Genomic DNA, 17668 nt, shown 5'->3' with positions numbered 1-17668 from the left:
TGTAAAATAGGCCCGGCACACGTAACCCCACCTATGCACGTAAATCCATAGGGCTTTGAAAATCTGTAAATCCGTAGGGCTTTGAAAATCTGTAAATCCGTAGGGCTTTGAAAATCTGGCCCTTAGTCTATGTAATCAATCACTGCTATATATTCTAATTCTCCCATCTTACTTCTTAGACTTCTGGCATTAGCATACAAACATTTCAAAGTGTGTTTTTTGTTTGTATTTTCATTCTGCTTTTTAAATGATAGGGATAAATTGGAATCTTTTAGCTCAGGTGAGTTTTTAATTACAGACACTTGGACTACTTTTCTAATTATTGGAACCTCACTGTCTGGATGCCCTAATTCTAATGCATCATTAGTATCTTTTGAAGTTACCTCCCTCCAAGCCATGCACTGCTGAGCGCCTGTTGGCTTTCCCCTTTGTTCTAGTTTAAAAGCTGCTCTATCTCCTTTTTTAAAGGTTAGTGCCAGCAGCCTGGTTCCACCCTGGTTAAGGTGGAGCCCATCCCTTTGGAAAAATTTCCCCCTTCCCCAAAAGTTTCCCCAGTTCCTTACAAAACTGAAACCCTCTTCCTTGCACCATTGTCTCATCCACGCATTGAGATTCCGGAGCTCTGCCTGCCTCTGGTGACCTTCGCGTGGAACAAGGAGCACAATTAAGCTCTGGAATTTGTTGCCAGAGGATGTGATTAGTGCAGTTAGTGTAGCTGGATTCAAAAAAGGTTTAGATAAGTTCTTGGAGGAGAAGCCCACTAACTGCTATTCATCAAGTTTTCTTAGGGAATAGCCACTGCTATTAATTGCATCAGTAGCATGAGATCTTCTTGGTGTTTGGGTACTTGCCAGGTTCTTGTGGCCTGGTTTTGGCCTCTGTTGGAAACAGGATGCTGGGCTTGATGGACTCTTGGTCTGACCCAGCATGGCAATTTCTTATGTTCAGTGCAAAAACAAATTGTCAATGCTGTGTATAGTTCTTACTTGCATTCAGAGACAAATTTTAACTCCTCTGATTATAGAATAAGCCGAGTATTAATGAACCAGCAGAAGCATTGAATTATTCAGATGCCAAGCCAGAAATCCAGTGGTTTAAACAGAAAAATAAAAGCTAGAGGATGAGCTCGGAGAAATTCAAGCTGCCATCCATATTTTAAAAGCAAAGATTGCTGCTTGATCTGCCTCACTAAGGTGCACCAAACTGACTAAGACCATAAGCAGCTCAGCACTTCTTAGGGAGGAAGGTCCAGATCCCCTTCACCTCTTGAAGATGAAGAAAGAGTAACTGACTTTTTATCTTGTTCACAGGTATCCACTTCCAGTGTACAGGATTCTCTCATGTGTGGTAAACCTGAACTGACTGCATCAGCAGCCCTAATTGAAACACCTGAGTGAAATCACTTCCCCAACTTCTGACTCTGTGCTGAAGCACAAATATTTTTTTGATAAACTTACATCTATGGGACAGAGATACACTACTGCCATTAAACTGCAGGGTGTGTTTCCCTGTGAGGCCCTTGTGGACTCAGCTTCGGAAATCACACTGTTTACCCACAGGGGCGGATTCCCGCTGATGACCGGCCCGGGGATTTGCCGCCCCGGCCGGCCCTGGCGATACCAGTGGCCTGCCGAGCGCGGCTCCGGCAGACCTCGTGACTAGAGCGACCGGTCCCGATCCCCCGATAGGCCAATCTGCCCCTGCCCACAGCCTTTTTCAGAGACTGAAGCTTCTGTAGAGATGAAGGCTACTAGCAGGGATCTCCCTGTGACCAGTCCCTAGCAAGTTATGGGGGACAATCCATTAAAATCTTGAGGAAGTGTGGCTCACCATTCAAATAGGAAAAATGATACTGAAACATCCAGTAACAATCACCCAGAGTTCAGGGGAAGATTTATTGCTTGGAAATGAACTTCTGAAAAGATTGTTTCCTATCTTGGACTATGTCCAGCAAGTAATTTGGACTTGGGTCACTTGAGCTGGCTATGGGGTTTTTTTGTGTTTTATTTTTTTATAAGGACAGGTTGAACCAGTTCTGGTTTTACCTATTGCATGCAGGGACTTATAGCTCTGATTTCTTTAAGAGAAATGAGAACTACAAATCCCTGCATACACTGTGGTAAAGGCAGGGCTGGATAGACTGCCCTAAAAAAATGGAGCCAGTCAGCAACCCTAGTGCACTTGGCAACCAATGGACTCTTGAAAATAAAATAAAAGAGAGCTAAACTTTTTACAGATTCAAATCCTGACGTTATATAACCTGCACAGGATCACTGAAACACTCTACTGTAGTCTACAAATGTGAATTCATTGCATTTCCTAGCTTTCGTAACTTAACATATGCATAGAACTTTTGGAAAGTGAGCTTCCCCTTTTAGCTTTACATAAAAGGAGGTTGATTAAATGAGCCTGTAATTACGATGCTGCAAACATTTTGCTCTAACCCTGGCTATGGTCCATTCAGCAATTACAAGTGATTTGAATTAGAATTAATGTGGTTAGGGGGGCTCTAAAACCCTTAGTGAACAGATATGGAGATGAGAGGCCTCCTCCCTGCAGACTGCTGTTCACTATTACAAGGAAATCAACTAGACCTCAGCTGCAGCACTGCTGAGAGGGAACAGCAAATTAAACACATTTAAATTCATCCAACCACAGAAGGTACTAGGGAATACATATCATTCATTTTCATTTTAGTATACTTTCCATTCATAAATTGGCAAAAAAACAAGCCACTAGGCACACTGTATAAATTAAAGCTACAAATAAAAGGAAAACAAACAGCTACTCAGTTATTAATACTTCAGTTTATTTATAAGAATATAACAAATATAAAATCACATTCACCTTATACACAGAAAATTAAGTTTCTCCTCCTATACTGGTGCCCTTTACCCCAGCAGGCATGCATCTGAGACTATACGTTTTATGATTATAAATATTCAGTGGCGTCATTAGTTATGGGCACATGGGGCCTGAGCCCTGAATCGCAGCTGCCACCTTCACACATTGCTGCACTGCACCTGCTTGTATTTCAGCTGCTCCAGCCTCTGGAATGGAGCTAGAGAGTGAGCCTGTGTGCCTTACCTTCCGACTTCAGTTCTACACTGAGCTGCTCTGCCGGGTCTCTGTACACTTTGGATGCATTCTGTACTCTGGGGCAGGAATCACAAGAGAAGAGCTTGCAATGAACAGGCCCTAGCACTGGACAACAGGAGGAAAGTGAGGCACCATCCGCCAAAACATCCAGGGGGCAGATGCAGAACTGCTGCTACATCCTGCCTCACCTTCCTCCCTGCATGTAGGAGTAAAGCAGTGCTTCTCATCTGCCGATCGAGCCAAGCAAGGACTCTGTAGTCTCACAGGACCAGGCCTGCGTGGTCAGACTTCCTACTAAAGCCGGCAGAGGAGGAAAGCACTCCATTGCAGATAAGAGGTAGGACTACTGCTTTCCACCTGCTCCCATGGGCAATTTCTGAAGCCTTTTATGTGGATATTCTGGCAGTCTGAGAATTGCCCAGCCCTTACCCAGCTAAAGGAATGCATTTGGGATAGAACAGGGCATGCGCTTTTAGGGGCCTTAGGATGCGCCATGCAATATGCAAATTAGGGGGTCGCGCTAGCTAACGTGACCCCGCGGCGGGCTGCCGGTTATGAAGACCGACGCAGTAAACTCGGCAACGGTTTTCATAACCAGCCGTTCTGCCGAGTTTATCGCATTAGGGGATGGATTAGCGCCTATTTACACCTGCGCCCGACAGCGGGTTAAACAGTGCGCTCGTGTGAGCGCACTGTATTGCATCGGCCCCTTAGGAAGATAAGATATAGGTGGGATGTACAGGGTGAGGGGAATATAAAGCATGCATTGTATTTTCATATCCAATTGCATTACTTCCAAGGGGAAAAGTACTCTCAGAGACAGCAGGTGCAAATCTCTACAGGTCCTTTTTTCAGGGAAGTTTTCATAGGGAATGCATGCTCCTGCCTTTCCCTTTTAAAACTGGTTGCACAGCCTGCACCTAAAAGTAACGTCACGAAAGGACCAAATGGTCCATCAGTATGCCCAGCAAGCTTCATATGGTAGTATCTGCCATGCCATGCAGGTTAACCAGGTTTCTTTTAAGGGTAGCAACTGCCGATCTTTGCAGATATTTGATGAGTCTTCTTGAAAATTCAGACAGTGCTGAAGTGTTAGCTTATGGCATTGACCTTAGAAGCAGTACTGTGCTTTTTCACTTATATCTGCGTATCAGAACTCTAGACCATAAAAGTCAGGGCTCGTGTTGGTTGTCGTCTGAATCCAATTCTTTTCTACCCACCCCCACCATTAAAGCAGAGAGTGATGTGATGTGTAGTTGCATTAAAAGCATCAAGGCTTATTGGTTAAGGGTAGTAATCCCTTGCTTCTGTTAAGGGTAGTAATTGCTGCTCTGTGCAAGTACCCCCAGCGCTTATCAGTGTCTATAAAAATAGAGGCCCTCATTGCTTAACATAAGAACATAAGAAATTGCCATGCTGGGTCAGACCAAGGGTCCATCAAGACCAGCATTCTGTTTCCAACAGAGACCAAAACCAGGCCACAAAACCTGGCAATTACCCAAACACTAAGAAGATCCCATGTTACTGATGCAATTAATAGCAGTGGCTATTCCCTAAGTAAATTGATTAATAGCCATTAATGGACTTCTCCTCCAAGAACTTTATCCAAACCTTTTTTGAACCCAGCTACACTAACTTGCACCAACCACATCCTCTGGCAACAAATTCCAGAGCTTTATTGTGCGTGAGTGAAAAAGAATTTTCTCCAATAGTCTTAAATGTGCTACTTGCTAACTTCATGGAATGCCCCCTAGTCCTTCTATTATTCGAAAGTGTAAATAACCGAGTCACATTCTACTCGTTCAAGACCTCTCATGATCTTAAAGACCTCTATCATATCCCCCCTCAGCCCGTCTCTTCTCCAAGCTGAACAGCCCTAACCTCTTCAGCCTTTCCTCATAGGGGAGCTGTTCCATCCCCTTTATCATTTTGGTAGCCCTTCTCTGTACCTTCTCCATCGCAACTATATCTTTTTTGAGATGCGGCGACCAGAATTGTACACAGTATTCAAGGTGCGGTCCTCACCATGGAGCAATATAGAGGCATTATGATATTTTCCGTTCTATTTAACCATTCCCTTCCTAATAATTCTTAACATTCTATTTGCTTTTTTGACTGCTGCAGCACACTGAGCCGACGATTTTAAAGTATTATCCACTATGATGCCTAGATCTTTTCCTGGTTGGTAGCTCCTAATATGGAACCTAACATTGTGTAACTACAGCAAGGGTTATTTTCCCTATATGCAAACACCTTGCACTTGTCCACATTAAATTTCATCTGCCATTTGGATGCCCAATCTTCCAGTCTTGCAAGGTCCTCCTGTAATGTATCACAGTCTGCTTGTGATTTAACTACTCTGAATAATTTTTATCATCTGCAGATTTGATAACCTCACTCGTCGTATTCCTTTCCCAGATCATTTATATATATATTGAAAAGCACCGGTCCAAGTACAGATCCCTGAGGCACTCCACTGTTTACCCTTTTCCAACTCCTTATTTCCCCTTGCTGTTGAAGCGGAAAGCAATGTTGCAGTTACATCAAATGTATCAAGGATTATTGGTTAAGGGTAGTAACTGCCACACAAGCAAGTTACCCCCATGCACCCTGTTCTTCATTCCCATCCTCTAGCCTTTAGGATTCCTCAGTGTTTATCCCATGACACTTTGAATTCTTTTGACTGTTTTTGTCTTCACCTCCTCTGGAAGGGCATTCCAAGCATCCACATCCCTCTGGAAGGGCATTCCAAGGGTCTCCATGAAGAAATATTGTCTGGTGTTGGTTCTGAATCGCCTCTCCTGGAGATTCATTTTGTGACCCCTAGTTCTACTGATTTCTTTCCAACGGGAAATGGTTTGAAGTTTGTGCATCATTAAAACCTTTCAGGTATCTGATGATCTGTTTCATATCTCTTCTGCACCTCTTCTCTGCCAGAGTATACATATTTAGATCCTTCAGCCTCTTCCTCATAAGTCTTCCAGTACTGACCCTGAAACATTTTGTAGCCCTTCTGTGGACCTCCTCCATTCTGTCTCTATTCTTTTTGAGATAAGCACTCTAGAACTGAACACAGTAATCCAGGTGAGGCCTCACCAAGGAACTATACAAGGACATTTATTACCCCCCTTTTTACTGGTTATTATTCTCTCTATGAAGCCCATCATTCTTCTGGCTTTAGCTATTGCCTTGTCATATTGCTTTGCCGCCTTCAGATTGCCAGATGCTATTACCCCAAGATCCCTCTCTTGGTCTGTGCACATCAGTCTTTCACCCTCCCATCACACACAGCTCTTTTGGATTACCACACCTCAGATGCAAGACTCTGCACTTCATGGCATTGAATCAAGCTGCCAAATCTTTGATCACTCTTCAGGCTTTCTTAAATCACTTTTCATTTTCTTTACTTCTTCATGTGTCCACGCTATTGCAGACCTTAGTATTATCCACAAATACATAGACTTTACCTTCTATCCCTTCCACAATATCACTCACAAAGATATGGAACAGAACGGGTCCCAAAAGCAATCTTTGAGGCACTTCACTTAACAATGTTTTCTCTTCAGAGCAGGTTCCATTTATCATTACTTGCTGTCTCCTATCAGTCAACCAGTTTGTAATCCACTCTACCACCTTGGCGCTGACTCCCAAACTTCTCATTTTATTTATTTATTTGCTTTTTTATACCGACATTCATTGGGATATATCACATTGGTTTACATGCCAATAAGGAGATTAATAAGATTATGGGATCTTATTATTTTTTACATTGTAACCATATAAACATATAACATTGAATCATTGAACCATATAACCATATAATCATGTAATCATGTAACCACGTAGCATTGTAACCATATAACTCAAAGATCTTAATATGTTGTATTCGTGTAACTCAGGGATCTTATTATTATTGCATAGTAACCATAAAACCATTATACATGGAAATTTATATAACATTATAACAGACATAATTATTTTATTTTATTATTATTTTATTATTATTATTATTATTATTATTATTATTTTATTCACAAGCCTCCTATATGGGACCTTATCAAAAACATTTCTGAAATCCAAGTAAATCACGTCGAGTTTGAACACTGTTCCTGAATCCAATTCTTTAGTCATCCAGTCAAACAATCAATTAGATTTGTCTGACAGGACTTTCCCCCTGGTGAATCCATGCTGCCTTGAATCAGCAACTTAAGGGATTTTACCTGCAGACTTTGCCTCCTATGCAAATGCACACTTACTCACTTTTTTGGTTGTGTTCTCGCTGTATCTGCTCAGTAAAAGCATTTTAAAGCAGGGGAATACTGAACAGGAGAAGCAGTGCCTCATTCTAATATAAAAGCAATAAGAATGAAAGCCAAATACAATGCTAGACTCCTTTGTCCTCAGGGCTGGAGAAGCTCATTAAAATGGTAGAACGCAGGAGGGAGGCACTCAATGTCATTACAACTACTACAAGAAGAGCAGCTGTCACCCCAGCTCATGCCATCTCCACACAACCCTTCTCCCAAAGGGAGCAGTTAAAATGTAGCCCCATTGATTTCATCCCATGTACTGTTATATACCGAGTTGCTAGTGTTTTGACCAGTCCCACTCTAGCTACTCCTTTGTCCTGACCTATAAAGGGATGAATCACACAGTAAAGCAAAGTAGCTAAAAAAAGTGATAAATATAAAAATGTTCCCATATTTTTATATTAAACTGAGCAGTTTTAAACTCAAAGTTGAGTTTACATATTTGTTATTATATTGTTATTGCAAAATAAACACTACAAGCAGGGTTTATTTTGCACTTAACATTGAGCTAAAAGAATGCTGTCCTTTGGGAATTGGAAGGAATAAAACTTGTGTTAAATCTGCTTTTATATCCAAGAATATATCCACATTTATAAACATCCTGAAATGTGCCCTCCCTGCTTAAGTATAATACCTGACGCTTCTGTAACATCAGATCTAGAATGAATCATCAGTTTCAGTCAATGATATTCATCTGAAACTACTCCATGATCCATTCTCCTCTCAAACTATTTCAAACCACAGATAGGTAAAGTAGCAGTGAATATAAGTTCCACACCCTCACCTCAGGCAATATTCAGAATTCAAGATCCACTGAAATATGTGCAGATAACACTTTTTTTTTTTTTTTTTTTTTTAAATAAAAATGCATCTAGATGAATGTATGGAGGGGTGCTTATTTCTGCCCCTAGAAAGGCATCCTTGTCCCTTACAAACATGCATGTGGAGGCTTCAGCTGGTCTGAGTGCCCTCCCAGTGGTCTCACTAGACCTTGCCCTTTGTGTGATGCCAGTGTGTCAAGAAGAAGCACCACTCCCCACTGGAAGAGACATTGTGAGGGTATAAAAGCCCCTGTACCCACTGGCGCAAGGGGGAGAGAATAGAAGCAGGGATTCTAAAAACTGGAGTCCTGCTGGTGTTTGGAGCCATCCCTTCACAGATGTTTGTTTGCTTATTAATACTTGATTAATCACAATTAATTATAAATGTAAAACTAAATAATGTACAAATAAAATAGGCAAAGCTAACAAAGTGATGTACAAATAAAATAGGTAAATCTAACAAAGCAATATATAGATAAAATAATGAAAATGAGTTATAAAAACTACAAATCAAATCTAAAAAAAAATACAATAAAAAATAACTAAATACAGATAAAATTCAAATAAGAAAATGTCAAATAAGCATACTGGCAGATTTAGTAAACAATCCATTGTGAAAAAGCCTGTATGAACAAATAAGATTTTAGTGCCTTCCTAAATTAAAAAAAAATCTTTCTCAAGGTGAATATTAAGAGGTAAAGAATTCCAAAGATGAGGAAATAGGTAAGAAAAGCAAATTTCATATATTCTCTCCCCCTTGTGCCAGTGGGTAAAGGGGCTTTTATACCCTCAAAACGAATATTATGAATAGAAGATAGCACTAAAAGTTCTTGTTGTGAAGACCGAAAGTGAAGAGAATGAAGATAGGGAGAAATCGCAGAGGCAAGATAAAAGGAGTGCCCCACCTCAAAGCGTTAAAAGTAAGGCATCCAATTTTAAATAAGATACAAAATGATTCTGGAAGCCAATGTAAATTAATCAGCAGAGGGCTATTTAGATTTGTGAAAAATGATGTTAGTAGCTAGCTGTGTTTTGTGCCAATTGAATTTAAGTTGTAGAAAGACCATGTAATAACGCATTACAGTAGTCAAGCCTAGAAATAACAAAGGTACGAGTTAGAATTTTTAGATCCGAAGTATCCAAAAACGGCAGAGTAGCCCCTTAGCGCCTTTCTCTCCACAAAAAAGGTTCAAAGTAATTGAGGAGAAGGAATCTAGGAAGGAGATTCTCTGGAAGCTGGGGACAAGGGTACTGGGAGTGTCAGAGGAAAGACATCCTGCCTGGGAAAGTTCACCAGAGTCAAAGACAGATTCAGCTACAATCAGCCTGAGATACCAAAGGGTGAGAGAATGAAACAAGAACCCCTTAAGGAAACAAATTCATCTATCCACCAGGTACTGGGAGGGCCCAGGGTCAAAGGTGTACCCGCCATAAGTGTTACGTGCACCGGCCGCAGCAGACCTGCAGCCCAGCCCCTCACCTCTTTCAAGCTAATCCAGGTCCTGGTCCCACGTCCCTGGTGGCGGTAGGTTGCTGGCTCCTGTCCTCGGGCCACCCCTGGTGCCTCTGGCTCAGCTACAGATCCTGGTACCTCTGGTTCTGCTATAGCTCCTACTGTTCCATGTTGGGCCTCTCCGCGTGGCCCGCAGAGAGATGCCACTACTCGGCGCCGCACCCCTCCCTAGGCACACGTGCGCGAAAATACTGTGACTTAAGTAGGGCCCGTGGCGGGAATAGAGCCCCGGCCACGGATGAAGACATCAGTGGAGCACCGGTACTTAAGCCCGGGCTCCGCTCCCTAGCTTTGCCTTTGCAATAGGTCCCCTCGCTAGTCGAGCACTCGTTGCCTCCTCATGTTCCTGGTTCCTGACTCTCCTTGACTCCGTTCCTGTTTCCTCGTTCCTGTGTTCCTGATCTTCAATTCTCCTTCAGATTGACTTCACAGTTTGACTCTGCATTGCCTGACTACTCCATTGCCTCTCTCCAGCCCTGGACCTCTGCATTGCCTGACTACTCCATTGCCTCTCTCCAGCCCCGGACCTCTGCATTGCCTGACTACTCCATTTCCTCTCTCCAGCTCCGCACCTCTGCATTGCTTGACTATGCTTTTGACTCTCTCCTCGTCCAGACCTCAGCTACGCTTGCCACTTCTTCCAGTTTGCCGCCAGCCCTGAACCCAGCTTGCTCTACGATGCTCCTACAGTCTACGTCCTGAACTTGGCCAACTCAGGCTTCGGCCTGCTCTTGCACACCCTGTCTGACTTTGTTCCTATTGGTGCCCAAGTCTCCAGGACTCCGCCTCATCCAGTACAGACTGTAACTTCTCCCTGTTGCTGCCTCTGGGCTGACCTCGATCCTCCCATCGACAACAACAGACAGAGGCCACCTAAGTCCAGCTGGCCCCGGCACCCAAAGGCTCAACCTACGGGGAACAAGGGCTGGTATTTGTGAAGCACCAGCCGGCCTCTGTCCTTCAGCCCACTCTGCCTACCGACGGTGGGGACCCATATGACCCTTCCTACGGGTAGTGCCAACCTCCACCTCGGTCCAAGGGTCAACCTCCAGCGCAATAATAAGAGCTTACTTGTGGGGAAAAGGTGTGAGAAGGTATAAGGAGACTGGATTTTGACTGCTGTGATGTTTGGACTTTGGGTTGTAGTTGAGCACTGTCTGGTAGTGAACTATTCTTGGAAGTTTTGTTCCTGCCATCAGCTTCAGTAAAGTTTAGTTAATAGCACTCATCACATGTAAATTCATGTTGATGAAACTAAATCGCTAAAAATTGCCACGTGCCCACTACATCCATTTTAATGCTGCAAATGTAATGCCTGCCAGGGAGCAGATGTTAAAGCATGCGGCGCTCAAGGGCTGACAAAAACAACAAACAATCCTTCTTTCTGAGATTCCTTCTATTAGTATCCTAGCGATACTAAATAGGAGGAACCACAGAAAGCAGAATTATGTTCCACTCAAGGGGCTTAACAAAAAAAAATGCTAGGGTTCCTCATAAGGGGAACCACAGAAAGCAGCAACCCCAAGGTCTGGCCCATTCGTAACCCCTGCCAGCAGTGAGTGAAGGAGTGAATACATTAACATTAAGTGTCGGGCACTTGATACTAATTTATTCACTTCCTGCTGATTGGTCCATTCACTGTCACATGTCAGTGAAAGGACCAATCTTGTTTCAGAAGGCTGTCCTGAAAGGGGATTGGTCCTGTCTCTGACAAGTTTTGGTGGAAAGGAACAATAAGGAACAGCCCTGCCAGTGGTGGGGAGGGAGCTCTGGCCAGGCTGTTCTAAACACACAGCCACTTCTCCTGGGCGCACGATGCAGAGCACTAGGGTCGCTCATATTACCCATTGTGCGTCCCTTTTAGAGTGGCAGTTCATTTGCCTATTGCATCGAGCGCCTAGGAGAGGTGGATGTCACTGATGGTGAATTGCTGATGGGGAGATAACTCTTGCTGACTTAGTAGGGTTCAGCCAAAGAAGTGATGTAGCTTTTCCTTTCAATCCACAGCCAACAAGAGAACTTAAATAGCTGAAGACAGCCATCCTGGAGAGATGGAAAAGGAGAAAATAGGCACAAAACAACACAATAACTTGTAGTGCTCATCAGTTTTCTAACAAGAGCCTTGCTCCACAGAAACACTATGCAATGAAACATCCACTACAGCATGGTGGTTCCTGTAGTAGAGCTCTGCTTACCACAGCAGAACTCCACTGAGCCTCTAATATTGCAGTTTGCCTTGTAAATGTCAGCTAAAGTCACTCAGTGTCAGGCAAGTATCTTCTGCTGTTATTGCCTGTATGTGCTACAGATTTGGCTACTTTTAAACAGTGACATAGCCACGGGTGGGCAGTGGCCCATCCAATTTGGGCCCAGGCCCACCCAACCGGAAGAGGCCTATTGGAGCAATGCTGTTGTGGGATCCAATCCCCGCAACGGCAAAAAGGAGGGCCAGAACTGCAAGGCTGTTGAGGGATCCCATCCCCACGATGGCAAAGAAGAGGGCTGGAGCTGCAAGGCCATCACGGGATTCCCATCCCTGTGGCGGCAAGGAGGAGGGTCTCAGAAGAAGCAAGGCTGCCGTGGGATCCCATCCCCACAATGGCGAAGAGGAGGGCTTCAGCTGTAATGCCGTCACAGGATCCCATCCCTGCAGCAGCAGAAGTAGGACTTTGGATATGCCTAATGAAAAGGCCCTGGGTGTGTGCAGGTGAGTTGGAAGCTTGAATTTGTGAATGTGTAGGTGAGAATGGGAGCTTGAATGTGTGCATGTGGGTGAGAATAGGTGCCTGGGGGTGCATCTGTGTGCGTATAAGAATGGGAGCCTGGAGGGCGGTAAGAAAGTGAGAGCTTCTGTGTGTGTGTGTGTGTGTGGGTGTATGATAGAGCATGTAGAGTGTGTGTGTAGAGAGAATGTGAGCTTGGGTGGGGGGGAGAGATATGAGAGTGAGAGCTTGTGTGTGTGAGGGAGACTGTGAGAGAAAGCATGTGTGTGTGTGTGTGTGTTTGTGAGGGGGAAAGGGAGGAAGGGAAGAGGACAGTAGGAGAAGAGAGACACTGAAAAGGATTTAGGAAATGAGCAACAAGGGAAAAATGGGAAAAAGAAACCAGGACCAACTGATTAGAAAAATACAAAGATCAGACAAAAAAGATTTTATATATATATATATATATATATATATATATATATAATGTTATATATATAATGAGATTTTAGAATTTGAATATGCCATCTTTGGGAATGTGCCTTTCTTATATTTTTGTATTTTGCTCTTTCTTCAGTATTCCACTATTGAGAGTCTATTTTCTCTGGCTTTCCATTTTGGTTTTGTTTGCATGTTTCTGTTTCTAATTTGTAGTCTCTTATTTCTATATTAGGTAAAGGTCAATCTGTTTTGCCTGTGTGTGTGACTGAAGTGCAATATTTCTGCTCGCATGTAGTTTCTCTGTAGTAGTCCAGCTTGTTCTGTTATTCCAGTAAGTGATGTATTATTGTTCTAGGGCCTGGTGTAGTGTTTACTAGGGATGTGAATCGTGTCCTCGATCGTCTTAACGATCGATTTCGGCTGGGAGGGGGAGGGAATCGTATTGTTGCCGTTTGGGGGGGTAAAATATCGTGAAAAATCGTGAAAAATCGTTAAAAAATCGAAAAATTGAAAAATCGAAAAACCGGCACATTAAAACCCCCTAAAACCCACCCCCGACCCTTTAAATTAAATCCCCCACCCCCAAATAACTTAAATAACCTGCGGGTCCAGCGGCGGTCCGGAACGGCAGCGGTCCGGAACGGGCTCCTGCTCCTGCATCTTGTCGTCTTCGGCCGGCGCCATTTTCCAAAATGGCGCCGAAAAATGGCGGCGGCCATAGACGAAAAAGATTGGACGGCAGGAGGTCCTTCCGGACCCCCGCTGGACTTTTGGCAAGTCTCGTGGGGGTCAGGAGGCCCCCCACAAGCTGGCCAAAAGTTCCTGGAGGTCCAGCGGGGGTCAGGGAGCGATTTCCCGCCGCGAATCGTTTTCGTACGGAAAATGGCGCCGGCAGGAGATCGACTGCAGGAGGTCGTTCAGCGAGGCGCCGGAACCCTCGCTGAACGACCTCCTGCAGTCGATCTCCTGCCGGCGCCATTTTCCGTACGAAAACGATTCGCGGCGGGAAATCGCTCCTTGACCCCCGCTGGACCTCCAGGAACTTTTGGCCAGCTTGTGGGGGGCCTCCTGACCCCCACGAGACTTGCCAAAAGTCCAGCGGGGGTCCGGAAGGACCTCCTGCCGTCCAATCTTTTTCGTCTATGGCCGCCGCCATTTTTCGGCGCCATTTTGGAAAATGGCGCCGGCCGAAGACGACAAGATGCAGGAGCAGGAGCCCGTTCCGGACCGCTGCCGTTCCGGACCGCCGCTGGACCCGCAGGTTATTTAAGTTATTTGGGGGGGGTTCGGGAGGGTGGGGGATTTAATTTAAAGGGTCGGGGGTGGGTTTTAGGGGGTTTTAGTGTGCCGGCTCACGATTCTAACGATTTATAACGATAAATCGTTAGAATCTGTATTGTATTGTGTTCCATAACGGTTTAAGACGATATTAAAATTATCGGACGATAATTTTAATCGTCCTAAAACGATTCACATCCCTAGTGTTTACATTGCTGCTTTTTCATAAGGTTGCTGTTATTTGAATCTTGAGAGTCAGCGCTGTAACTAGGTATGGCAAGGTTCTAGATGTCTCTTTCTTTGCAGGAGTTTGTATTATTTCATAAAATAGCAGTGGAGGGATATTTTTTGCTGAGGTGACACCAGAATTTGAATTTTTTTTCATGTTAGTTTTAATGTGAATTGTCCTATCCCAGACATGACTGCACCTTGGGGATCATGTCAAGGCTCATTCTGTCAAAGCCATGGCAGTGTCAGTGGCCCTCGTGTGGAGGAGATCTGTAAGACTGTGACATGAAGTTCTCTCCACATATTCACTTCTCATTACTGTCTGGATAGGATGGCTGATGCAACAGTAGGATTGGCCAGTCTGTATTTTGGAACCTGTTGAGGTGTAGAACCCAACTTTTCTGCCTAGGGTCCATTGTTTGGGTTCAGGCTGTCTTCCTCTCTGTTACCAACAGCACCAGTGTTGCTGTGCCTATTGGCACCTGGTTAGATGTCTGTTGGTACCCTTTTTTTGTTGGGGAAGAGCCTGTAACCAGGGATTCACCCATATGTGAGGACTGCCATCCACTTTGTGCTCAGAGAAAGCAGATTTGCTTATCTGTAACAGGTGTTCGAGGACAGCAGGATGTTAGTTCTCACAAAACCTGCCTGCCACCCCGCGGATTTGGGTTTCTCCAATTTTTTGTTTTAATCGTAATTCTATGTTACGAGACTGAAGAGGGATCCTGTGTGGATGCATGGTATAGGGCATGCTGGGCATGCTCCATCTACCTTGTCAAAGTTCTAGAAACTTTGACATAAGTTTTCTGCATAGGGGTTCCATCCCATGATGTCACCTATGTGTGAGGACTAACATCCTGCTGTCCTTGGAGAACACCTGTTACAGATAAGCAACTCTGCTTTATCAGATGTGATTGGCCAGTGAGTCATTCCAAAATTCTTATTAAGTAGTGTGATTATAATATATCTCCGTGTCAAAAGGGACAGGCTGAGAATTTCTTAAGGGCAGGAATGCAGTGGGAGTAAGTACAGGACTGGCTAAGCTAGTCCCTTCTGGCACAGAGGCTGGAGCTGGTGCTGTACAGTCACTCCACGTTTTTCAATGATAAATTTTGGCAGGCACTGAAGCAAAAGAGAAATCTAATGATTGCAGACTAAAACAAATGATGTAAACTGAAATAAAGGTTAACAACAAAAAAGAAAAAAACAAGGCAATACCATTTTATTGAACTAATTTAATACATTTCTTGACTAGTTTTGGGGAGCTAATCTTCCTTTCTTCCGGACAGAATAGAATGAGCTAAAGATGACATTACCAGAAAATATAAGTGAATCATAAAAGGCATTCCAATGATAGGGTGAACAGGAAGGGGAGTTGGGGTGGGAAAGGGTTGATGGGTGATCAGAAGGTGACAGGTAGTATAATTTTATGGCTCATAATGCGTTAAAAAATGCAAGTCTTTATTGAGCAAGTGTGTTAGCATGGCAGCCACACTACTTGGTATAAACTGAGTGAGAGTGACTGTTTCCACCCCTTTTTTCTTGACAAACACAAATTGTTTTGGGTCTTGCCGTAGTCTTTTGTAGCATCCGGGGCTCTGCTAGCCAGCTCAGATCTATACTGTGGCAGAGGAATACTTCCCCAACTGTTTCATTTATACTTTGAGTAGTGAACACGTTAATAGGGAGCATTAGTGTGCATTTGATCATGCTCAAAGTAAAGGGAAACCCATATCTGTTACTGTACCTTCAGCATAAAAGCACATTTCATGTCATATTTTATGACAAGTAATATTAATAGTTCTTTCTATAGTATTTTAAAACATTTATCATGAAGTTTGAATAATGTCCATGAAATTAACAATACAGTTTTGCAATATATGCTTAATAACAGTAAATGACAGCAGAAAAAGACTAAATTGGCCCATCCAATCTGCCCATAAATTGATTAAGAATGTAAGTAGTGCATTGAAACTCCACTAATTTCAACTTGTGGGAAATCAAACCTATTTTGTTAAATTAGTTTGATGAACTCTTTTCAGCAAATCAGGTTGTGTGGATGCGCTTATCAAAAATAATTCAGCTTCTTATATCTATGTAAAGTCACATCACCTCCTGCATCATTTATCAGGGCCTGTCAACTCTCAGCCATCTCTCTATCTACTAAACTGGGGCAAGGACACTTACCAAACGTGCACGCTCCGTCATGCACTTTGTGAAGCTTGTCCTTCCCCGCGTGCAGGGCGACCCAGCTCTGCAGGTGCAGGGCACAGCCGCTACGGTAAGATCTCCCGTCGGAGCCGCACACCAGCCCGTCCTCCTTACAGACACAGATTCCTGTCCCCTCCGGCTGGCTCCCCTCATCTCGCCCCTGGGATTGGCTCACGCAAACCAGTCCTGGGCCACAGCGCGCCCTCCGCTCCGTTTTCCCACCGCACGGCTCGCCCTCCGTGCTCAGGCACTGCTCACAGCATCCGCAGTCGTCTCTGACTAGGAGCTCGGGAGCTCTACAGATGACCGGCTCGCAGCTCTGCAACTTACAAGCACCACAGTCAGCGGTGACCACCGTGCTCTGCTGTAGAGCTAGGAGGAGGGAGGAGAGGCGCACTAAGAAGTACATTTCAGATTGTTGCCCTGCCTTGTAACTGAGAGCTTTCACTCGAAGAGGCAGTCCTCTGCTGAACTTAAAGACTTAGGAGTTATTAAAGGGCTTTGACAGCCAGAGAAAGCAGACAGGAGCAGCTGCAGCCCTCCTCCCCCTTCACCCCCAGCAAAGCTTGGGCTGGCACAGCTCATTGTTCTAGAAAAACATTCCCATCCCAGAAGTAACTTCACTGGGAAAAAAAAACAACCCTCCTAGCCATTTAAAGAGCTGAAAAATATTCTCCTAGCATAGCAAGTAAAGGCAGGTTAGCATGCACGCTGACCTGAGAGTTCAAGAGTGAGACTGGGAGGAGGGAAGAGGGATGGGGTTTTTTTGTTTTTTTTTGTTTGCAAATGTTTTTTATTAGAATAACTAAATATATAACATAGACCCAACCAACATATTACAACATTTTCTAAAATATTTTTTAATTATTCATATAGAATCACAAACATACAGAAAGATCACCATATATTACACCCTTCTTGAACCCTGATCAGCAAATTGTTGTTACTATACTAATCCCAGATACATATTCTTAAAATCCAATTACAATAATCTCGTCCCAATTACAATGATCTTGTCTCTGCACAGGACCCTTGTTTCACTGTAACAACAGCTTTCTCAAAATG

General features: G+C 43.9%; 1 protein-coding gene across 1 annotated transcript in view; it reads right to left on the bottom strand.

Annotated features, from left to right (window-relative positions):
* LOC115092491 (insulin-like growth factor-binding protein-like 1) overlaps positions 1-17053 on the bottom strand; it is a 53772-nt gene extending 36719 nt beyond the window's left edge. The window contains exon 1 of the mRNA XM_029603347.1: positions 16580-17053. Within this exon, the coding sequence (XP_029459207.1) occupies positions 16580-17012 (433 nt within the window). The 5' untranslated portion in view covers positions 17013-17053. The remainder of the gene's footprint in view (positions 1-16579) is intronic.
* Between the last annotated feature and the right edge of the window lie 615 nt (positions 17054-17668).

Source organism: Rhinatrema bivittatum, chromosome 1 (genome assembly GCF_901001135.1).
Source record: "Rhinatrema bivittatum chromosome 1, aRhiBiv1.1, whole genome shotgun sequence".
Taxonomy (NCBI): domain Eukaryota; kingdom Metazoa; phylum Chordata; class Amphibia; order Gymnophiona; family Rhinatrematidae; genus Rhinatrema; species Rhinatrema bivittatum.
Note: the sequence above shows the minus strand (reverse complement) of the source record. Positions and strands in the feature narration are given on the sequence as shown.